Source organism: Cervus elaphus, chromosome 19 (assembly GCF_910594005.1).
Source record: "Cervus elaphus chromosome 19, mCerEla1.1, whole genome shotgun sequence".
NCBI lineage: Eukaryota > Metazoa > Chordata > Mammalia > Artiodactyla > Cervidae > Cervus > Cervus elaphus.
Window position 1 is genome coordinate 86218398 of NC_057833.1, and position 24278 is coordinate 86242675.

The window sequence follows — 24278 nt, forward strand, 5'->3', positions numbered from 1 at the left end:
GGTTGAGGGGAGTGTTGCCTCCATTCAAATCAGAGGGGAGACTTTGCATATCTGCTTTCTGTGTTTGCTGGGAATAAAGCCATGGGAGTGGTGACTGGGTGCACCCAAGATAACATTGAAATGTCCAGATGCACAGGCTTGTTTCCTGGAGAATGTATATAGGCTAGAGATTGGGGTATAGGTGTGTGTGGGTGTGTACCAGGGCCTTGACATCCAGATTCGAGGAACATCTCGCTAAAATGTGTCTGACTTCAGACACCAGACACACACCACCCACAGGAAGTAGCAGGTCCATCAATTCTCTAATGTAATTCTGAAATCAAATTATGAAGACAAAACACACCAGCTGATCTCTGGCCAAGTCTCTGTTTTGGTGATTCTATAATTCCTGACATTTTGACCAACTGTAGTAAAGATTCTTTTGCAAAATGTAGAAGAGAACAGGATATGACACCTGAAAGGGTTCTGAAGTGTTTCGGCTTACCCTGTCCATGTTACAGATGAAAACACCATGACCCACATAAGTGGAGCCATTTGCCCCAATCACCCAGCACGCAGCATGTTAGGGACAGGGTCAGGAGCAGATGCTAGGCCTCTCAGTAACCAGGTCAGGGTCTCTGGTCCAGCCTGCCTGTCTCCTCCTCATGGCCTTCTGTGGAACTTCTGTGTCTGCGTGCCACATGGTCTTCATATGGTTCCTGCAGCAAGAATGAAAGGGTGAGATGTCTGTCACCACAACGCCCTGCTTCTTCCCATCCTAGATCCAATTCCTGCAGACCCAGAGTATAGCTGTAGGATCTGGCCACCTGTTCTCAAGAGTGGGGACAACTCTGCCTGCCCCAGTCACTCCATATGGAAACAGAGAAAGAGTCCCAGACTAGAAGTTGAGATAGGACTTCCACCTTTGCCATCTTTTAAATTAAGCAGCTGTGGTGCAAGGCACGGGGGCAAGTACCTTAACTTCTTTGTACCTTGCTAGACTCACCACCCCCTCCCCCCCAAAACTATGGGTGGGAATAATTAATACCTGCTCTACCCATTTCTGTAAGATCAAAATGGAAAGATGTCAGTGTAACGGTGGTTTACGAGTTGTGAAGAGAAAATGTCTGGTGTGAGACGGAGATTTCTGGGGCCATGTTTTTTAAGTGAGGTCAGTCGAACTGGTTTCCCATGATGAACAGGGCCTCAGGGAAGGCTTGTGTGTGTGGATGGGGGTGGAGGAACGCGAGTCTTAGCTGCGCTTCTCCCCGGGGGCAGACCCCGAGCCGGGATGGGGCGGGGGTCCACTCAAACTGCCGCGCCCTCAAACCAACCCGGCCTCTGCCGCTCCCCAGACAAGTGCCTCTTGGGGCTGCTTCCCTAACAAATGAAAAAATAATGTCCTTGAACCAAGAGTGAAACTGAACTATCTAAGGAAAACACTGTGAACAAACACAGAGGGCCGAGGAAAAGCATCTGATCAGAGCAGCTCCCCGGGAGCACGGCAGGACGCAGGCGGCAGCTGGGCGGGAGGACGGGGAGCCGGGCCATGTCCACCACCAGATGCCAAATGGTGGGCTTCCTACTGTCCATCCTGGGCCTGGCCGGCTGCATCGTTGCCACGGAGATGGACATGTGGAGCACCCAGGACCTATACGACAACCCGGTCACCGCCGTGTTCCAGTACGAAGGGCTCTGGCGCAGCTGCGTGCAGCAGAGCTCGGGCTTCACCGAGTGCCGGCCCTACCTCACCATCCTGGGCCTGCCAGGTAGGCGTGGGTGCAGGTGAGGCCGGGAGCCGGCTGCTGCTTTCACCGCGGCCAGGAGGGACCTCGGAGTTGAGCGCGGGGCAGGACCCTCGCAGAACTGGCTGCCATCAGAGGTGTAAGAGGAGAAGCTGGCCCCGTGTCAAAGAGGGCTATGTAGATCTAGGGGAGAACATCCAAGATTTTACACTCTGGTCAAAGGAATCGCCAGTGAGGAAGCGGGTCATGAGAACAAAGGGGCCGTGGCTCGTGGTACTAGAGGAGACAATATTTCTCAAGCAGGAAAGTAATCGTGTGCAGGTATGTGCGTGTGACTTGCTCTTGCCTGCACATACCTGGGGCTAGGTAGGATGGTGAATATTTTCTTACCATCGAAAAAGTTTATCAGGAGTTAATATAATTTCATTATCAACTTGGTTAATTTTTCCTTTGAGAAGTCAGAGTCTCAGTCAGCGCCGTAACGTATATATTGCCTTTAAATTACAAATATCCTTTCTCTGCATTTGTGTTGAGAGGTTCTGGGGTGCACTCTTAAAAAACAATGCATGTCAAAATATAATTACAGAACTATAATAATTATAATAATCTCAGAATATAAATATAATTATAAATGACATCCTTTCACCCCTGAAGATGATATCAGCTAAATCCTTGTTTCTAATAGATAATTGGTTCAAATAGGAATTATAGAAATTTTGCATTCTAGATATTATGGGACCTCTACTTGATTTAAAAAAAAAAAAAGGCAAAGAAAGAAATAAAAGGTTAGACTAATCAGTGGCCCCAAGGAGTGGCCCTGATGTGAGTTTGTTGAAGAAAGGAAACCAGGGTTTTGCATCTCTGAAACAAATACCTCATGGACAGGGAGATGGGGATAAATTTGCAGGAAACTGCAAGGCCTGTGAAGACCTTGAAATTGAATTGTGAAAAGCAATTCAATTAATTATCTCCATTTGCAGAAAGAAATAGAAAGTGGGTGTCAGAGTAGAACTGGGGTGTTTATTCCATCTTTAGAAGCCACTTGTATTGTGAAACAGACAGATCACTGACAGATAAAGCAGTAAGGGAGGCTGGCTGGAGGGAAGGAAGCTCCAGAGAGGGGCTGATACTACAAGGCAAAGGTCAGAAGGGAGGAGATGCAAGACCATGGATTGTTGAGTTGCTAGCTACACCCAGTTTTAACTATTAAATAAAAAAGTAAGAATGAACTTGTATTCAAAATTAAGGCATGACATTCCATGACTTCAGCTCAATTACCTCTTCCCAGGACCCCATCACACATTATCAATCTCTGGCTCATTCTGTATCTTTCCACATACGAGGATCCCAAATAGCCCCACTCTCCAACATGGTCAAAACTCACTCTCATTGTTTTTCCTGTTCTACTGAGGGATCCCATCATCCCTAAGCCCTCTCAGAATCTCTCCTCAGCCCATCAACAGTCTACTCTCTGCAGAACAAGATTCCCTCCCTCTCACCTGTCCAAGACCAGCCTCTCCACCAGGGCTCTGAGGACCCTGCCCCCTCTTGTCTGGCCACCCCTGCTGATCAGCCCCTCCCCTTCTTGCCTGTTTCATCTTTCCTCCTCACTCATGCTTATATCATCTTTTCCTGGAAAACCTTCCTGATTCAGAGCGTTGTCAAGTTCTCTCTCTCCCTAGCTCACTGACGATCAAACTGAAAGACAAAGTTTTTCTCCCATCCCCCCCTCCTCACTCTTAACCTCTCGCATTCTGGTTTCTATCCTTTATTCCTTAGAATGTTTGCTCTTTTGACTATGGCAGAAGGTCAGGCAGAATCTTTCAGTCACCAGCTTCCAGTTCTCTGCTCTCCTCTCCCTGGAAACACCTTCCATGGTCCCTCACTCTCAGCTGAACTAGGTGCAGATGCGACAGCCTGACACACACCTCCAGCATCACTCACCTTCCTTCCGTGACCCATCTCTTACCAGCCTGCTGCCCCCAGCCCATACTTCTCCCTTCAGAGAGGAAACCCCTGCCCTGCCTGACTGCATCACAAATGCATCCCACCAAAAGTGAGGAAAGCCATTTTCCTGGGACTGAGTTTGTGGAAAAAGAGATACTTTAAATCACTAATCATGTGTGGCCAAGGAGAAGAGTGTGGATTTAAGAGTAGCCAGTCCTCAATGCAGCAGGAGTGACTACAGTGCAAATTGGCATCCTGAAGTACAAATATTTGTTTGATGACTTAAGATGTGGCTGACTGACTGAGGTAAGGAAAGGGCGGGAGGATTACTAAGAGGAAAAGACTAGGAAAAAAAAAACTCAAAAGCTGCAGGCAGGATCATAAGGCAATGAAGAAGCCAGAGAGGAGGCCAGAGGATGGCTTGTGGATACTTATGGTGCTCCCAAGGGAGTTGAAAGGATTAACATGAACCAGCCAGGACCCAGTGCCTGGAGGGGATGTGGCCACCAGAAACAGTTGCTGAAAGCATATTCTTGAGCATGACAAAGGGCCTTGGGAAGAGACACCTGAAGCAGAGGAGCTGGGAGGAATACCTGAAGGTAAAAATGGAAGGTTGCAGAGAGTTTAATTCTGACCTAGAACTCAGGGAGAAATATTATCCTCCTGCAGACAAGTAAGGCTTTCAGTGTTATAAAGGCATGAGGTAGATACCATTCTAATGCTTTAATCATCATAATCACAACTACCAATTATTCAATTCTTCTTTGCTCTTTACTTGCAAAAATCTCACTTTTCATTCATCTGATAAAAGTGTATCACATTTTGTTGGAACTGACAGCCATAGAGTAACTTAATTCCATTCATCTAGCTGTACTATACCTACAGAGAGATGAATGAGGTAAATGGTGGTGGTACCAGGACTGTTTACCTGTATATTACCAGCATTGTATAATTTATAGCCCAGGATTCTCTGCACTGGATTCCAAACAGCCAGTGTAGCATGCAATTCTCCAAAGACAGTGCCCAGAAGTGAAAACAGCTATGGTTTATTGGACTGCACGTAAACTCTCCAGTTTAATCTTCACAATAATACATGGAAATATGTATTAGCTTTATTTTTACAGAAGTGAAAACTGAGGCTCAGAGAGAGTGGCAAGGTAACATGCCCAAGTTCCCATGGATATAGGATGGCAGAAGTAGGCTATGAACACAGACTGAAAGACTTTCAAGTTGTGTCTTTTCCTGCCCACACTAGTTCCAGCTAGAAGGGGCTTCCTTATGGTTGAAAGGATTGGTCTAGGCTTGAGCACATAAAAGTAGAGGGTGCATTGGCACTCTGACCCATTGATAGTAATGTCATTAACAATGCACAATCAAGAATATTAAGTATAAAGATACTTATAAAAATACTAATTCCCATTTCCCCTCCCTGGAGATTGGAGACTGTGGGAGGAAACGGCAAAGGGCTGTCAATGGACAGGATGGAGAGGAGGCAAAAGCCTGGCAAACTCATGTTTCTGGCCTCCATGATGGTATCAGAGTCAAGTGATGTTTTCTATAACATGTTTGCAAATTTAGGACTCAATTTGCTGCTGTAGCAGGATCCTGTGTTTAGAAGCAGATGAGTTGGGATCCAGGGCATAGCTTGGCCACCTACATCTCTTGACCTGGCTTTCTCTAGGTCTGCAGTGCCTCACAGGAAGGCATTTGTGTAAAGGTGCTCTGTGACCCGTTTACAAGATGTGGCTCTTTTTATCTTTTGGCCTTACCTTGCGGCATCCAAAGATCTTAGCTGCCCAACCAGAGATTTAACTCTCCCTGCTTTCATTCAAAGTGCTGAATTTTAACCACTGGATCTTCTGAAAAGTCTCTACAAGATCTGGCTCTTGGCATCATTAAATCATTACTGTCATGTCTACACCACCCAAAGCTCTCAGTTAGGATGTTTGATCTTCCAGGTTTTTTTTCTTCTCCAAAGTCAGATGCCTTTTATGAATCTAAATATCTAAAGTAAAGATTTATTTAAGGTCCTTTTTATCTCCTTTCCACCACCCATCCCCCTGTGTTCTGGGCTCTTTACTGATTCTCAGCCATGTCGCAGGCATTGAAGGTCTTGATTTTTTTCACACAACTGACTGCATTTCCCCTTTACTACTTCAATGTGCAAAAACAACAGCCACTGGAGAGCTAGGGAGTTTCCCATCAACCTGTCAATCATATTGACACACACAGCAATGGGGGTGTTTAAGGAAACCATATTTAACCCAGGGAACAGTTTCACAAAATCTGAAATCCATAAGCAAAAAAAATCTGAAACTGCTCTTTTATGTATCCTTTCGAAAGGAGCTATCTTGTTCATTTCTTCTTACTACTAGCTAGTGTTTCACATAAAGTCTAGCACTCCTGATGCTGTGGAACCAGCATGTCTTTCCTCAATGTCCAGTGGAAGAAATTGGCCCTGAAAGGTAGAGCTAGTATAAGTTAGTTGTAAAATTGAAATGAGATCTGGAGGAACCTCTTGGATTTGGGTTAAGCTGCTTTCCCTTTCTTCAAAAAAGAGACATGTTTTAGCACAAACATGATTTTTAAAGTATGTGGACAAACATCTGATGTATACACATTATGGCACATCTGAAGGAGATTCCACAGAGAACTGAGAACACATCTACAAAGCCCAAGAGAACCTGTACCTTGAGTGTAAAAGGAGGCTGTTGCTCTGACTCCTTGTTTCTCAAAACTATGTAGACCCAGGAATCAGGATGCCTCCTCAGCTTGTGGTTGTAGAGGTTGTTACTATAGGGTTTTTTTTTTAATGTTTATTTATTTACTTGGCTGCACTGGGTCTTAGCTGCAGTACTTGGAATCTTCAGTCTTCACTGCAGCTTGCAGGATCTTTAGTTGCAGCATGCAAACTCTTAGTTGCAACATGTATGCCAGAGAAACGTGTGCTAAGTCACTTCAGTTATGTCCAACTCTTTGGAACCCCATGGACTGTAACCCCCCAGGTTCCTCTGTCCATAGGATTCTCCAGGCAAGAATATTGGAGTGGGTTGCCATTCCCTTCTCCAGGGGGTCTTCTGGACCCAGGATCGAACCCACGTCTCTTATGTCTCCTGCATTGACAGGCAAGTTCTTTACCACTTGTACCACCTGGGAAGCCCCTGGGATCTTCAATCTTCATTGAAAATTAGTATCTAATTCCAAATGTAGAACATACAATATCTAATTAGAATATATCATATCTAATTCCTGACCAGGGGTTGAACCTGGGCCCCTGCATTGGGAGCATGGAGTCTTAGCCACTGGACCACCAAAGAAGTCCCAAGTTTGTTAATTTGATAGCAGGGGCATCACACCCTAGCATGAATTGGTCAGCGGTGGGGCATCATTTCTTTGTGGGAACATACATGGTCAGAGTTATGTAGTTGGAGCCCACCTTAGAGGTGAAAAGGCAATAGGGACAGAACGCACCTACACTGCATCAGCCTGCTCATTGCCCACCAGATCCTAAGCCCACTTTTCCTGATCTCCTCCCTACATTGGTCCAGGCCTTTCTCTTCCTCCTCTTCTCAAATCTTCTTCCACTCCTGCCCTTCACACTCTCTCACACATGGCTTTTTCAAACCCTCATCTGTATTTTATCAAATGAAAGGATTCAAGTTTGTACACGGTTACTACAAGCCAAAGCCATGTAGAGTTGGAGAGAGATAACTACTTTTTTAAATTGTCTTATTTTTAATTAATTTTTATTCAATTTTTAAAGATTATTTTCCATTTACAGCTGTTACTGAGTGTTGGCTACATTCCTTGTGTTGTACCCTACATCCTTGTAGCCTATTTACGTCCTCCACTCCTCTACCCCTAAATTACCCCTCGTCAATCCCCACTGGTAACTACTACTTTGTTCTCTATGGAAAAATAGCTTCTTTTTAGGGAAGGGGAAGAAACCGAATCTTATAGATCCTGACTTAGTTCTATGCTGGGACCAAGCAGCATCTGATCTTCACAACACTTCTTTGCAAGAAATCTCTCTATCCCACTCCAGAGTTGAGGAGACTTGGCTTCTGTGAGGTTAAAAGACTTGTCTAATGACACTCACTAGGTATCATGAAGTCTGTGGGATCTCATGAGATGCCTAAGACCTCCACATGGGTTCCCCAGGATCTCTGGAGAATCGAGGCCCTCCCACCTTGCTCTGAAGGCCTTTCCTCTAAGGTCTGGCCTCAGACTTCCCTCTTCTGGGATCCCCCTCTTTGGACTCCTCCACCAGACCTACCTGCCTCCAATCTGAGGCCAAGCTGTGCCTGAAGATATGGGTCATCTCCCCTCCCCATCCCAACGAAGACTCCATGTCCAGGCTTTGGCACTTGGTGACTTGCTGTCTCACCAGCCCCACCCCCACCCTCCAGCCAGCTCAGCGATATCAGCTACTAGAAACTTTCCCCTCAGCTCCCCATTCTGAGTACCTCTTCCTATGCCCTCTTGAGGGCTTTTCGCTCAGATTATTCCTTGCAGTTTTATGTCACTGAACAATTAAATGAAAGTTCTTAGGGATCAGGGCAAAGCATAAATATTTATCTAAAAGTTTCCCCAGGAGATGCTAAGGTACAGCCAGGATTGGCAACCATGCCTTGCCTGTCAGTTCATAGCTACTTTGGGAGAATAAGACATATAGCAACAGGGAAGGAACATTCAGTTCCCATTTTTCTGTTTGCTTCTGTCAGCTCTGAATCCTGCCCACCCTTCAGCTCTGATAATATGTCTTTGTACATTGAAAAGAATGCTGTAGTCACACCTTTAGTGCAGGGAATCAGTCTATAGAGCCCGTTGACTCACCTGTTATCAGCTGATAAGCCTATGCCTCTTGCTCAGAATATCAAATAAGACACAGAGTAGCTAAAAGAGAAATGTACCTCCTTCGGGAGCCATTTCTCTGGATGGTAGAGTCTTCCAGATGGAAAGGAGTTTCCAGTCACCACCATGCACCTCCATGGTCATTACTAAACATAGGGAATCTAGCAGTGAATAGTAAAGAACATAGTCCCTCACTCTGGCAACTGCCCCCGTCACAGCCCCCACCCTCAGAAGAACCCCTCCCCAAGGGGTCTCCAAAGCAAGGAAGAGCTTAATTCATCCGTCCAGGTTCAGAGTTTTGGCTCTGACGGTGGTTCCTCAGAATATAAAACTGGGTTGTCTTTGTCCAACTACAGGCTAAAAGAAAGTGGTAGGAGTAAGCTAATCCTATCCATAGAAGGAGATTCTAAATAAAAAGGAGCTCAAAGTCACAGTGGACCTGATTCAAAGCAGGTACCAGTGTTGATCAGAAATCCAGAAATCAAGAGCAAGCAGAAAAGAAATAAGGTCTTATTTCTGACCTTAACCTGACCCAGCAGAGGCAAGAGGGCATCTGAGAGCCCAAGGCAAAGGCTGGCCAAAACAGACTGACTGGAGCTCCAGTACCCAAGGGCTCCTGTGGCATACACAGCAGCAGCTGCTGTCCACACCAGGCAAGACCAGAGCTTTTATTAACACCTCCCACCAGCGGGCATCACCACCCCTTCTAGTCCAACAAGGTCAGGGTAGACCACGTATCTCAGCCACAGCCACAGTCACAGCACATATATGATATATTTTTCAGACTAAATACTAGAACCACTCAACTGAAAGAGATTCGGTGACCCCATCCCTGCTCAGGATAAATATGATGTTCATAGAATGAGGAAGGGACATTCCTTATTCTACTTTGTTAATATTGTTTGGTTCATTGGTTGGTTGGTTAGTTGGCTGATTGAGTTTTGGTTGTTTTAACCAGATGCCTTGCCAGGTGCTTCCCAAAATGGAAAAGAGATTTTGTTCTCTGAATGGCTTATGGTTTAAGATATCAGAACAAGAGCAGTTATTACAACTTCAAATAGGCTTCTGAGTATATTTGAAGTTCATAAAAGGCCCATGGGGACAAGATAGAAGGAAAGTCAATGTGTCTTCCTCCTCTCATATGTCCAGTTTTCTGGTAGCAACATTCAAAAACAGAAGAGCCCTAAGGATATTTCTTGAAGTCTGGGGATTCCCCACAAATATCCTCTTCTGAACTAACCTTCTTGAACCACAGTTTTGAAGCTTGATTGTGTGTGTGTGTGAGAGAGAGAGAGAGAGAGAAAGAGAGAGAAAGAGAACTAGAACCACACAATGAGTGACGTCAGAAAGTAGTTCTATTATGATTTCTTAGCCAAGGTACTTCCAAGGTGAAAAGACATTTAAGGTTCAGTATTTCCAATGGAAATATAATCTTTCCAGGTTGTAAACTGCTTGAAGACAGTGATTATTTCTTATGAAACTTTATTCCTCATATAGCACCTGGGAAAGAGCTTGGCAGAGAATTTGAGCTTAAAAATTTCTTGATGAATAAATGAATGAATTCATGGATGAGTGAATGAATCTGTTAACATATGACTATGAGAGTATACCAACATGCTGAGTGAATGAATACACAAAGGTGTAAATGAGTAGATGACATGAGTAGATGACACATGCTTGCATTTGCCAGTGAGGGAATGGATGGGGTGTTTGTTCCCAGTATGTGTGAGGCCAACAAAGCCATTGGGCAAGGCATTGGAAAATGGAGGTAACATGCTAGAGCCCTCTTAAGGAGTAGATCCAAAGGCCATTCTTAAACCCTCATGAGTTCTTTTCAGCTTCCTGGGGTCACCATGACACTAGCATCAGAAAGCTGAAAGCCCAAGATGCCAATGTTCATCAGTTCTCCCAGGAGTGAATGGTCAGATCCTAGAAGATTGATCCACACTGTAAACCAACACATTTACCCTGGGAATATAGTTGTTAACAGGACCAAGATTGATGATGGATGCCTATAGAAATCTCTTCCCAGCAAGGAAGCAAAGTTAAAATCAGAAGTTTTCTTAGGGAGAAGAATCAAGGGAATGGGGGTCAATGGCATAGAACTAGAGTATCTGGTTTCCATCATCTCCCTACCTGGTGAGAAAGTTCCCAGGGCTCCATTCCTCAGACACAGCAGGAGGCTCTTTAATGAATTCTGCATGATCTACCTCTCTTTTCAGTATCTTTCATTGATTGCCAATTCTCCCATCATGACAAATTGCTTTATGATACACATCTTAGAGTGAATAAGCAGGCAGTTCCATGGATATTGGCCGTATTTGAGATGGAAATCTTTGCAAAGAGATTGGAAAGAATTTCTCCCAGGGCTTCCTTGTCTTGAGAGTCACATTTATAAATACTCTCCTGGGGCAGGTAATTCCCTGAGATGACTTTTGGAGAATACTCCTTTATACACTCTTAGCATCCATTTCAGAGGATGACATTTTATGGCCGAGTCTCCAAGTTTGAAGGATACATTCTATTAGGAGTTTACAGAACCTTGTACCTTGCTGGCAGCCAGAACTCTGCCTCTTTTTCCAGGATAAAGTACCTCAGAGCAATGTACTGTGATGGGAAAATAACTATTTTGAGATAGCTCCAGGTTTGCCCCCCAGCTCTGCTTTTCCTTTGATATGTGTGTCTGGGCAGGTTATTTAACCTCTGAGTTTTGATTTCTTTAAATAATATTACCTACATTGTAGGGTTTTTAAAATATGGATTCAGTTTTTTAATGTCTGAAAATTCTCTAATAGCTTTCAATTAAAAGTAGCAATTGGCTATGACAACTTGGATAGGACAGAGCTTTCTGCTTTGCTTCATGTGGTTCTTCAGTTCTGTTCCACGAGAATTAGCCAACCTAGTGGCCTCTCCCTCTAGAAGACACAAGAACTCATTTGTCTTCCTTTTGTAAAGTTCATTATGCTTGTAGTAGACATGTTTGAAGACCATCTTTCCCCACTTTGGTATAAGCTCCATGAGGGCAGAGACCTATTAATTATTGTCATCCCTATGTTTAGTCATGGGAGGGGGGGGGTTCACTCAGTAAAAACCTGTTGCTAACACTCACTGCACTTTAAGGAGGAACTAGAAACCACTTTAGAAGTATCTGGAGGGGAGGTCACTGCAAGAGAGTCCCCAGAGGACAAAGAACTTCCATTGATTCCTAGAAAGGGAACTGCTGATAAACTGTGGTTGTGCTGAAAGACCTGGGATTGATATAATCATCTTTTTATATAGGCCCCAAATACAGCTCACCATGACCTTAATAGTCCCTTTGGGAAGAGGCAATGATACAGTGCCCTTGGTATATCATCTAGTGACTTCGCTCCATTATAGGCTATAAATTAAATTGAGTTTTCTGGAAGTGGACACAACTCTATGAATCACTGAGCCCCTGTGAAAAGACTAGAGAAGAAAGATGTTTGAATTGGAAGATAAAGCAACCCAGTTTTACTATAAGCTCTATCAATAATTTTTTCTATCAATATCTTTAATGTCACCTTATTCAAGCCATTTCCCCTTCTTGGAACACAGATTATCAGGTTTTAAAATGAGGAGATGAAATATTAATAATTAATATTCTTAATAGCTAAATTCCCTTGACACTCTCAGCTCCAACAGTCCATAGTTTTCTCATTCTATAGACATCTGCGTGCATGTTTTTCATCCATGAGGGGAGTGTAAGTGATGGTTTTGCACTTTCCACGATTTCGTGTCTCCTAACAAGGCCAAGGTTCACAGTTTCTGGGCTTTCTGCCTCTCTGAAGTTTGGTATTGGTTGGTTGTGGTTTCTCTGTTGTATTAAACCAGAGCCTACTCAATCTGGCTGAGGTGGTCTTATCTGTCTGCTTGTGCCCTGCCCCTTGTCCCACAGCCATGCTGCAGGCGGTGCGAGCCCTGATGATCGTGGGCATCATCCTGAGTGTCATTGGCCTCCTGGTGGCCATCTTTGCCCTAAAGTGCATCCGTATTGGCAACATGGATGACTCCGCCAAAGCCAAAATGACACTCACCTCTGGCATCATGTTCATCATCGCAGGTAAACAAGGAGCCTGGGGATCCCTCTTTCAGAATCATATCTGGGAATGTCAAAGCAAAATCATTCTGGCAGAGAAAACACAGCTTCTCCCTACTGAGCATTGTCTGAACATGGGTAAGAGCTTTACACACTGGGCTTCAAGATCTGAGATTAAGCCTTGATTGCACTCTACAGAATTACCACGAGTGCTAAGGTCCCTCTTAGCTGCCAGCCTCACCTCATTATAGGAGATTCTCAACTCTAAGATAGTCACATGACTCTATCCTTAAAGGCATTATTTTGTTGAGACTTTACAAAACGATTTTAAGGGAAGAGCCCTTGACATTGTCAAAGGACCAGGCCCCAAATATTAATATTTGTACTATTGACCCCTTGTCCTGAGATGGAAAATCTCTTTCTGCACACATACCTATCCTTCCTCAAGTAGAAATAAGAGACAGCCCAACTCAAAGTGAGAATTCAGTAATCAGTGCTTGAATTGACCATTCTGTTACAGGAATGGAGTATTCCGCAACCTGCTCATCTAAACTCATGTAAGCATACACTGCCTCACAAACAATGTGATCCCTTCAAAGCTGACTCCAGAGTCTTCTTGTTCTTTGCTTGCAGGTCTCTGTGCGATCGCTGGAGTGTCTGTGTTTGCCAACATGCTGGTTACTAACTTCTGGATGTCCACAGCTAGCATGTACACCAGCATGGGGGGGATGGTGCAGACCGTTCAGACCAGGTAACCTCCTAATCTAGACTCAGTATTTCTCAGTGAACATTGTTGTAAAAATCCGATTAAGCACATATGCCTAATGTGACTGTCAGCGCCTGAAATAGCAAAAATTTATCAGAGGCAACCATGCCATATCATAAATCAACAATGATCTGTAAATTCATAAACTTCATTTCAGTGAAATATCCTTGGTGATATGACTTGAGGCTGATCTGACATTTCCATTGAAATACAGCGACAGTTCACAGTATTTATCTAACACTCTTACACAGGCCCCATTGTGGTAGCAATGAAACAGGCACTGTTAACCCAAGCATGTAAATGAGCATCACCCCACATCTCCAGTCAGTGACAGGAACCCAGCTAGGGACAGGGAAAAGCTAGAATAGAAATGAGTGAGGTGCAATATAGGTGAAAAAGTGATGCTTCTTCCTTGTATGGCTGCTCTTTCTCTCATTCATTAACTCATTCATTCTACAAATGTATCGAACACCTGCTGTGCGCCAGGAATCACTCTGAGTTCTTGGAATAACAACAAAGTCCTCGTTCTCATGGGGTTCACAGCCTAGCAGAGGGAGATGAAACCTCACTGTAATTTGGTGTCGCAAGCAGAGTAAAACTTTACAGAGATGCAAGAGGAATTCCAACACCTGTTTTCATTTAGCCACTTCAAAGGAATGTATTTCATAGCAAGAAGCAGCAGCAAATTCCTGAAGGAGAAAGATCTTTTTCTAGGAGAGCCATGTAAATATTATACTTAAGTGACCCATCATCTTTGGAGTGGATATGCTTGGTATTTCTCCAGCAACTCCATCATGGAAGACAGATGAGTGTGAGCATCCATTACTCTCTGGCTCCCTGGAACTCCATTCACCATGTGTGTTCCTGTGTTGTTTTAAGAATGGGAAAGATATGATCCCCATAAGATGCCCTCATCCTCCTTTACAGTCCTCCCATTGTCTCTTAACTACAAGGACAACTAAGAAGCATGCTGATCAACTCATCCTGGTTTCCCTGGGTGGTGGTTGTTGTTCAGTCATTAAGTCATATCTGACTCTCTGTGACCCCATGGGCTGCAGCACGCCAGGCTTCCCTGTCCTTCATCATCTCCCAGAGCTTGCTCAAACTCATGTCCATTGAGTCGGTGACGCCATCCAACCACCTCATCCTCTGTCACCCACTTCTCCTGCCTTCAATATTTCCCAGCATCAGGGTCTTTTCCAATCAATCAGCTCTTTGCATCAGGTGGCCAAAGTATGTATTGGAACTTCAGCTTCAGCATCAGTCCTTCCAATGAATATTCAGGGTTGATTTCCTTTAGGATTGACTGGTTTGATCTCCTTGCTTCCCAAAGGACCCTCAAGAGTCTTCTCCAGCACCACAATTCAAAAGCATCAATTCTTAGGCACTCAGCCTTCTTTATGGTCCAACTCTCACATCCATACATGACTAGTGGAAAAACTGTAGCTTTGACTATATGGACCTTTGTCAGCGAGGTGATGTCTCTGCTTTTTATACATTGTCTGGGTTTGTCATAGCTTTTCTTCCAAGGAGAAAGCATCTTTTAATTTCATGGCTGCAGTCACTGTCCACAGTGATTTTGGAGCCCAAGAAAATAAAGTCTGTCACTGTTTTCCGGGGACTTACCTACTTTTAGCACTGATAGGCCCAGATCCTAGGAAACTTCTCTGTCACGGGCAAATTAAGATGGTTGGTCACCCTACCTAGAAGAGCCCACCTTGTCTGCAGTATCTGGATGCCTAGTGTCACTGCCCCTGCCTGGAAATGTCACCTACTACCGGGGATCCAGGGCTAATGCCCACCATTGCTCTCTTATATCATCTCCTTAGAACCTGCCCATGTCTCTTGGACAGGCAACTTCAGAGATTTTTGTTCTCAGATAATCCTATTTGGATATAATTCACAAGGAGAAGGTCACCAGTTTTAGAGTCAGACTTCCACAGGTTAGAATTCAGTGTGGGCTGGAACAGAAGCATCATGAGGGTATGGTCTGTGTCTGTCTTGTTCACCCCTCTGTCCCAGTGCCAGGCAGTAGGAGGCACATAGTAGGAGATCAATAAATACTTGTTGACCAAGTAAGTAAAACAATGAATGAAGAAATAATGGTCTCTTCACATTAGGTCTTTCAAAAAACAGCATCCATGCTCCTACTGGCATGGATGGTTACCAGAGTTACTTGAGTCAGAGATGATGAAAGCTTCTTGGTCCACAGTAAGAACTCAAGAGACCAAAATTCCTTCTGAAATAATAACTTGAGACTGATCCTATATCACTCGAACTTCTCTTGCCAAAACTTCAAGACACTTCCCTTTGCCAATAGGGAAGAAGTGGAATTTTCCTAAGGTGTTTCTCTGAAATTAGAGACTCGCAATGAATCCTATGCCTGAGTGATGTTAGGGGCATAAGAATCTCACAACTGTTTTGCTGAGTAGCTTCATTTCCAATTATGATCTCAGAGCACCTGGTTCAGTTGACTGTGACCCAAAAGACAGTGTGTTCAGGGGCGGGCTGGAGTAGGTGTGGAATCCGAAAGTGGGGACCAAGAGGATGAGTATGGCCAGATTCACAGGGTAGAGCCCGGGCAGAGTCAGCCACATTCATAGCCACTGTCTCCCCACCCAGGTACACCTTTGGTGCGGCTCTGTTCGTGGGATGGGTCGCTGGAGGCCTCACGCTGATTGGGGGTGTGCTGTTGTGCATCGCTTGCCGGGGTCTGGCCCCTGAGGAAACCAAGTGAGTCTCCCCATCCCAATGTAATCAGACATTTGATCTAAGTCCATTTTAACATATGATTTGCAGCCAGAACAATCAGCATACATATACAGAAGAATGCTATTTACAGAAGTATCATGAACCTTATCTTTTATGGGGAAGCCTAAAGAACAGAACAGAAATATGTCAGCCTGAGCAGATTTAGAAGTGATGCTATTGAAGGAAAAATGAAACAGCCCTCTAGGCTATCCCCCAACTCCAGTATTCTGTAACTCGATGATTCTCAGCTGGGAGCAGTTGTACCCACCTCTCCACCTCTCCCCACCCCCTACCCTGCCCTAGTCCCCAGGAGATATTTGGCAACATCTGAAGACTCTCTATTGTTATTGCTCTGGAGTGGAGGGTTGGGTGATACTGAAATCTGGTGGGTGGAGGCCAGGGATACTGCTAAACATCCTGCAAAGCATAGGACAGGCCCCTACAACAAAGATTTTCAGTTTCAAAATGTTAGTAGCACTGCTGCTGAGAACACCGATTGGACTTCTCTCACTGGGACTGGGACTGGGAGCCCTGGCTCCGTCTGGTTCTCCTGCTCACCAGTCCTGTGACCTCTAGCCACTCATCTGCCTTCTCTGAGCCTCTGTTACCTCATCCACATACTGAGCAGATTAGCAGAGATGGGTTCCTCATACGTACTGAACAGCTTACAAATTCTATGATTCTTTGGCATAACCATGTTCCCCTGAACATTGTTTCTGGTTCAGCTTCATCTGAATTGATGAACAGATGGAACTCACTGGTCACTAACCCCCAGCTCTAATACAAAGCAAGAAATTCTGCTCCACTGCAGAGGCTAAAAAGCCAGTGTTCCAAAGCCCAAAACAGTAGCAGTCTCAGTTTACGCAGGACTAAGGGTTTCCTGGGACACTGGACTTTCAGTGCTAAAAGTCAGACATCCTAAAGAAAATGGGTAATTTGTCCTGCTACCAAATACATCTCTAGTTGGTCATAGACTGTTTCTTTTTCTTTCAGCTACAAAGCCGTCTCTTACCACGCCTCAGGTCACAACGTTGCCTACAGGCCTGGAGGCTTCAAAGCCAGCACTGGCTTTGAGTCCAGCACCAGAAACAAGAAGATATATGACGGGGGTGCCCGCACAGAGGATGAGGGACAGTCTCACCCTTCCAAGTATGACTACGTTTAGCCCTCCCCCCAAGTCACCCAGGCAGGGGCAGAAGAAACCCCTCAACGAGATCTCACCCCAAAACAAGGAATTTTACCTTGATTTCCCATACCTTTTGACTCACAGTTGGGAGTTAGAAAGCCTTGGTTTCCCCTGTGGTGAGGCCAGATGGTCTTGGCTACATGTCTCTGTCTCTAAATGTTCCATCACAAAACAGCTGAGTTATCATATGGCTTTAGAGGCTACAGCCCACATCTTCCAGTTCTCTTATTTCTTTTTTTTGACATAACCTTTTTAATCTGATGATAGAATGTGGTTTGAATTCCTATCAATCACTTAGATCACTTAGGCAAAATGTCCGTCCTTCTTCTAGCCGATAGCCCATTGATGATCTATTTCCCAACTCATCCCCCAGAACAATTCTGAAAGGAAAAAATGAGTCAATCAAATGACATCATTTTCTGATATTTGATTTTTGCCTACCCTCCCACCCCCAGCCCTCACTTGGCTACTAATAAACACTGATTGAAGAAGAAATAGGGAAAGGGGATATTTATCATATCTGCAGTTCATTATCTGAGTTTTCTTACACTGTGATCTTTAACATTACTTGAGCCAAAGGGATTTCACTTGGCAGAAACCAACACTTCCACCTCTGCTAACATCTGCTGGACACCCCACTGCATGTCCTCTTTCTGTCACAGGCCAGAAAGAGTCTCTGGAGGAACAAGAAAAGGATTTTTTCTTTTTCCTTTTTATTTTTTTTGTAATCTAAATATATTTGGTATTCTAAATATAGTTAGAATAAATAATGTATTAGTGAAATGATACACTGTCTCTGTGAATTAGCCTCACCCCTGCACATGAATAGAAGAAAACGAAAAAATAATTGCTTTGATGTTGTCTGTATTGTACTTGGTAAAATCACATTGAAGTCTGAATTTCATGAAATGCTCACTGATCCTATTTCTTTCCCTTTGAGGTCTCCTGGACTCTGGTTATGGATGATAGAATCAGTGTAATCCATGTAAAAACCAAATAATGGGACACAGCAGGTCCTAGAAAGTGAGTTGAAACTAGTTCTTTTTTGAAAAGTGATGAGCCTGAATTAATGCTTCCCAGTGACATGCGGCCACACTCACAAGCCTACAGGCCGCTGAGAGTTGAGGGTAGCACTTACTTGCTGTTCCCTTCACCGAATTCACCTCCACTGGTTGGACCATTAGATGTTTAAGAACCCTCTGCAGTGACCCACCTTCCCTGCATTTCTGTTACTGCTGCCAAAAGCCTAACCTCCTTCCTCCAGGCCACCAGCATCCCGTCCCAGCACCAGAGCCCCCCCCCGCCCCCCCCCCCCCGCCAGGGAACTGTGGTAAGGGTAATCTCTCAAAACTACCTAGTCAGGCAGCGGCACTGCCACTGAGGGAATCTGACCAGTGGGTTATTATTTGAGCGGGTGGGGGAGGAAGTCCTCATGCATATTAAAGTGGCTTCCAAGGAAACAAGGAATATTCATAGGGATCTTCAGGATCGAAAGACTATGTTCAGGGGAACTCCAGACCATGGCCCGTTAAACAGAGAGGAATCATGTTCACCAAGAACCCAAATAGCCAACCCAGAGACCCTACTCACTGAGACATGCATGCATGCGTGCTCAGGTGCTTCAGTCATGTCTGACTCTGCAATCCCATGGACTGTAGCCTCCCCAGACTCCTCTGTCCATGGGATTCTCCAGGCAAGAATACTAGAGTGGGTTGCCATTCCTTCTTCCAGGGATCAAACCCGAGTCTCCTGCATTGCAGGCAGATTCTTTACCACTGAGCCATTGGAGAAGCCCTCTCACTGAGACAGCAGTGTTTAAAGACCAAATCAGTACTCATGAAACTCTAAGACAGGATAAAGAATGGACAAATAAAATCAGGATGGACCTAGAAATGATCATACTAAGTGAAGTAAGTCAGAGAAAGACAAATATCATATGATATCACTTATATGTGAAATCTTAAAAAATGATACAAATGAACTTATTTACAAAACAAAAACAGACTCATAGGCTTAGAGAAAAAATTCATGGTTACCAGAGGGGCAGGGTTGAGGGAGGGATAGATTGGGAGTTTGGGATTGACTTGTACACACTGCTATATTTAAAATAGATAACCAAAAAGACCTACCGTAAAAAAAAATTAAAAATTAAAAAAAATAATAAAGTCAGCAAATGCATGCACACCAAAAAAGTAGGGGTTGAGAGAGAGAAAGCTGAGCAATGTAAGACATGGAGATTGTTCAGAGTCCTCAGGGTTTAAGTTGAAGGCCATGGGCACAATCAATTCTCCCTCCGACCAGTGCAAAGTCCTGGTCAGTTCTGAGGCCCTGAGGTGTGGCTCAATCAAGTCTTTAATTAGCATGTTCTCTATCAACACTGAATTGTTTGAAAGCCTCCATGTAGTTACAGTGTGGTTTGTAATTTTTTTTGTTGCTCCGTCTTATTGTATATGCATTGAGTATTGACCTGCATGTTTTGTTACTTAAATATTAAAGATATTGTTATCTCACTTTTGAACAGCTTCTGCTCTGTTTTCCTAAGCTTCAGAAAGTGGAATTAGGAGCCTCAGCACCTCAAAGCTGAGTGCCTCTCCCTGGGGTGTTCTGTTTGCAGAATCCATGTCTTCTCAGCAGTAGCCATGCTGCCTGGAGGTCGGCCAGGTCTGCTCCAGTCCAGTTAGTAGTTTCTGCAGGTTGGGAAGCCTGAATAAAAAGGGATTCCCAGAGCTGCCAGGCATGCAGCATGGGGTCCAAAAACCAAGATTAGCTTGTCTGACGCTGAGTACACCAGCTTGGATGTCTAATGTCATCGGTCAGCCCAGGCGCTAGTAAAACAAGACAGCCAGTGCCTGTGCTCCTGACGACATCAAGGGCTGGCTTGACCAGCTCAGTCAGCTGTACTCACTGAGGCTGCAGCAGTCTTTGGGAACAGCATGAACTACAGAGTCAGAACATCCCAACCCCTAATCCAGGTCGCATCACTTCCCAGCTGTGTTAGCTTGAGCAAAGCACTTAACCCTTCAGAGTCTCAGTTTCCTTATCTATAGAATAGAAATAATAAGGCTAATGGAATAATGTAAGTAAAGGATCTATTTAAGTGAAAACATCTGACTTGAACAACTTTAAGACAAACAGTGCCTTGGCTTGTGTAGCTAGGATATGAGGCCAGGGTAGGTTTCAGGCTGGATCAAGGGATAGGATCAAACTCTGCCTTTTCCTGCCCACATCTCACATCTGCTTTCCCGTCAGTTGGTGTCCTTCTCAGGCAGCCTGCCCCCATAGGATAGCAGGGATGGCTCTTATTTCCAGGCATAGGCCATCTTTCAGCTAGGGAAACTTGTCAAACTTTCCTGATATCTGTAGGAGGAAAAAGTCCTGATAAAACTCATTGGACTATTTGAGTCATGCATCCATCCCTAAACTTCTTGCTATAACCAGAGCAATGGTATTTAGCTTAAATAAGCCTGGGTCCCCCAGTCAAAACATAGAGATTCATCAGATTCATCACTTGCCTCAGGATCCGCCTGCAATGCAGGAGATGCAAGAGACACAGGTTTGACCCCTGGATTAGGAAGATCCCCTAAAGGAGGAAATGGCAACCCATTCCAGTATTCACGCCTGGAGCATCCCATGGAGGGATTGTGGGAGCCTGGTGGACTACAGTTCACAGGGTTGCAAAGAGTCAGACGTGACTGAAGCGACTGAGCCCACATGCACAAAGACTGTATTCTAGGAACCCAGAGTCCTTAGCACTCAGGCACTTACTGCTTTGCCTCATTGTTTAGCCCCTTTGGTTGAACCTGAACTCCCAAGAAAAGCCTCAGAGGCACAACCTCTGAACCTCTCTGACCATTTACCAAACAGCACAGAATTTATAGTACAGAGGGAAGGTCTGGGGGACTGGTTTTATTCTCATGGGAAACTGATAATTATAACCTAAAAATGACAAAAAAAAAAACAAAAAAAAAAACCCTTCACATTCAATTTTTAAACAAGTGGGATTTCCAAACTGGATAGTAGAAAACTAAGATTAGGGACATTTTGAAGACTCTGTGCAAAAACAGAGTGTGCAAGTCACAATGTACATGCTCAATATATGCCTCATCACTGTTACCCATAAAAATCCCTGGGAAATCCTGAGGAGTAGGCTAGTGTTTTGCTGTCATTCATATTGAGGTAGAAAAGAAAGGCAGTTAATCAATGTTTCCATAGGATGTCCAATTCTTTTTCCTTTCTCTTAGATAATAGCCTCATCCTGCCTCCACAGACATTATACAGGGTCACCCACTGCAACAACCACACCTTTTGCCAAAGTGCCTGGCATCTCAGAGTTGGAGCATCTCACTGGAGACAGCACTGGCCTTGGAATCCAGTCTTTGAGGAAACCTGAACTCCTGGTCCTGACTCCATGGCCAACCTGTTGTGTGACCTTGAAAGGATCCATCACAAAGATTGCCCAACATGTTTTCATTATTTTGTTTCTTTATCGTTGAGATTATCAATACTGCATTCAGGGCTGTACATACTTTAAGCTTCCAATACCCCTGATTTCTCCCCACCAACCTTCATCCTGTGATTAGATACTCAGAGAACACACAGTTGCAAACATGCACTCATAAATACTCACACAGACTCAAACATTCAGCTATATCTCTGGGTGCTGAGAAGAGTCCACAGTTTTCTTGATTTTTCACTTCTCAGGCATTTGCAGACACCTCAGAACCTCTTTTAAACTATTTCATTTGTCCAGCCGAAACCAGGCTGATTTATCATCCCTCCCAATCCACGCTGAAGAAGGAAAGGGAGTATTTTCTTCAGAATACCCCAAATTAACATGAAATGAGTACAAGACATATTAGGAGTTGAGGATAAACAGAGTTTCCTTTTGGTTTAGTGTTAAATGCAAGATACTATATCGTGGAGACAAAATGTCACTAAAATTCTTCAAAAGTATTCCAGTTCTACTCTTGAGAAAAAGTATTTAATTTAGATACAGAAAAAGGATCTAACAGTAATGGTTTTCAGTATGTATACCACCGCAATATTCAATAGTAAAGGAAACTACTACCTAATGATCAAATAAGATGAAAACCTAGCCACCTCTACTATAGGATTGCTAAGAGAAATCAGAGATTTCTTCCTGGAGAAGGAGGAGTTGGAACCTGCTTGGAGATGAGGAACATGCAAGTCCCTTCTGTAGACAATATCATATTTTGTCTTATCTTTTACCTTAGATTTTGGGGGGAAATGTGAAGATAATAGAATACCTAATATGAAAAAGGCTAAAAATATTTGTTCTTTAATCCAGCAGTTCCTTTTTCATATTCCCTAAGGAAATAATCATAAATATTTATACCCAAAGATATACATCAATTGTTTGGAAGAGTGAAACTGGATCAACTTAAAATCCAACTAGAAGACTTAAATAAATAATCATTTATTTATTAATCATAAATTAATACACAACCATTAAATTAGTAAGATATTTTAAATATTAATTCTTTTAAGTAGCGCATTGAAAATGTTGTGGAAAGAAATATATTCTAAAATATTTTAAAGTAGTTGCTCTTATAGTGATATAATGATTCTTTTCCTTTATACTTCTCAAGATTTTCCAAATTTTCTTCAATGAGAATATCTGCATTTCATATCCAAAGGAAAAAAACAAAACTAAAAATTTGTGGAGAAACAAAAACTTGAAAATGAGATCCAGACATGGTACAACAATATGAATATACTTAAATATACACTTCAGAAGAGTTAATATGGTAAATTTTATGATATGTGCCTTTTTAACTACAATTTTAAAATAACATCTAAGCTGGAAGTCCACAAGGGCAGGTGCAGCCTGTTACCTGGAGACCTGACCATCTCAGGCAGCTTGTTGGGAAGAAGATAAGTCCTGGCTGAACAGAGCTCTGTGTTTATTCTGAACTAATAAAATGAAAAGCTCATGCGCCCAGAAACTGAACCTCTATTGAATTGTTCGTTTTTCTTCCCCTCTGGAGATCCTGTGGCATTCATTTCTCCATTTCATCACCTTTACTTGTCCTTGAAGATGGGAGACAGAGGTCCACACCCCACAGAGGATGAGAGAAGAGGGTTAGGGGAGCCAGGGACAAAAGTCCACACCTGTGTTTAATCTCTTACTTTCTCCCCAAGACCACACACTCCCACTCCATTGGCCTCCCCAGTTCCCAACTCCTTTTTCTGGGAGAAGGACCAACCCAAAAGAGCAAGGACAAACTTGTTGTGGGGCGGATGATCAGCAGGTGATCTAGACCTCCACTCCCCTGTGTAGGGAAATATCCTGAGCAGACCCTCAGCTCCTAAGCCTTCAACACCTGGAACACGTCAAACCTGCATCTGAGAAAAAAGGAGATTGGTTTAAGCTGTGTGTCTTGTATGTGAAGAGGGAGACTTTACGGGCCTCAGTGAGTTTTTCAGGCTTTCTTTAGGTGTAGAGCTAGATTATTTATTTAACTTTTTTTTGTTTCTTGAGGTAAGCCTGTAATGCTATGAATCTTCCCCTTAGCACTGCTTTTACAGTGTCCCATAGATTTTGGGTTGTTGTGTTTTCATTTTCATTTGTTTCTATGCATATTTTGATTTCTTTTTTGATTTCTTCTGTGATTTGTTGGTTATTCAGAAGCGTGTTATTTAGCCTCCATATGTTTGAATTTTTGATAGTTTTTTTTCCCTGTAATTGAGATCTAGTCTTATTGCATTGTGTGTTATTTAGCCTCCATATGTTTGAATTTTTGATAGTTTTTTTTCCTGTAATTGAGATCTAGTCTTATTGCATTGTGGTCAGAAAAGATGACTGGAATGATTTCAATTTTTTTGAATTTACCAAGGCTAGATTTATGGCCCAGGATGTCATCTATTCTAGAGAAGGTTCTGTGCGCACTTGAGAAAAAGGTGAAATTGATTGTTTTGGGGTGAAATGTCCTATAGACATCAATTAGGTCTAGCTGATCCATTGTGTCATTT

At 43.5% G+C, this 24278-nt stretch overlaps 1 protein-coding gene and 1 long non-coding RNA gene across 4 annotated transcripts in view; one reads left to right on the forward strand and one right to left on the reverse strand.

Moving 5' to 3' along the window:
- CLDN18 (claudin 18) overlaps positions 1-19795 on the forward strand; it is a 28168-nt gene extending 8373 nt beyond the window's left edge. The window contains exons 1-5 of one of the 2 annotated variants that reach the window (XM_043875236.1): positions 1402-1748; positions 12442-12606; positions 13216-13333; positions 15971-16081; positions 17093-19795. In XM_043875236.1, the coding sequence (XP_043731171.1) occupies positions 1529-1748; positions 12442-12606; positions 13216-13333; positions 15971-16081; positions 17093-17264 (786 nt within the window). In that variant the 5' untranslated portion in view covers positions 1402-1528 and the 3' untranslated portion in view covers positions 17265-19795. Of the gene's footprint in view, positions 1-1401; positions 1749-12441; positions 12607-13215; positions 13334-15970; positions 16082-17092 lie in introns of those variants that run through there. The other variant, XM_043875237.1, reaches the window with a different exon arrangement.
- Positions 1-24278, reverse strand: part of LOC122675985 — a 50327-nt gene that overhangs the window by 1884 nt on the left and 24165 nt on the right. Inside the window, exon 3 of one of the 2 annotated variants that reach the window (XR_006335384.1) lies at positions 485-698. This is a non-coding gene — a long non-coding RNA (uncharacterized LOC122675985). Of the gene's footprint in view, positions 1-484; positions 699-1761; positions 1908-24278 lie in introns of those variants that run through there. The other variant, XR_006335385.1, reaches the window with a different exon arrangement.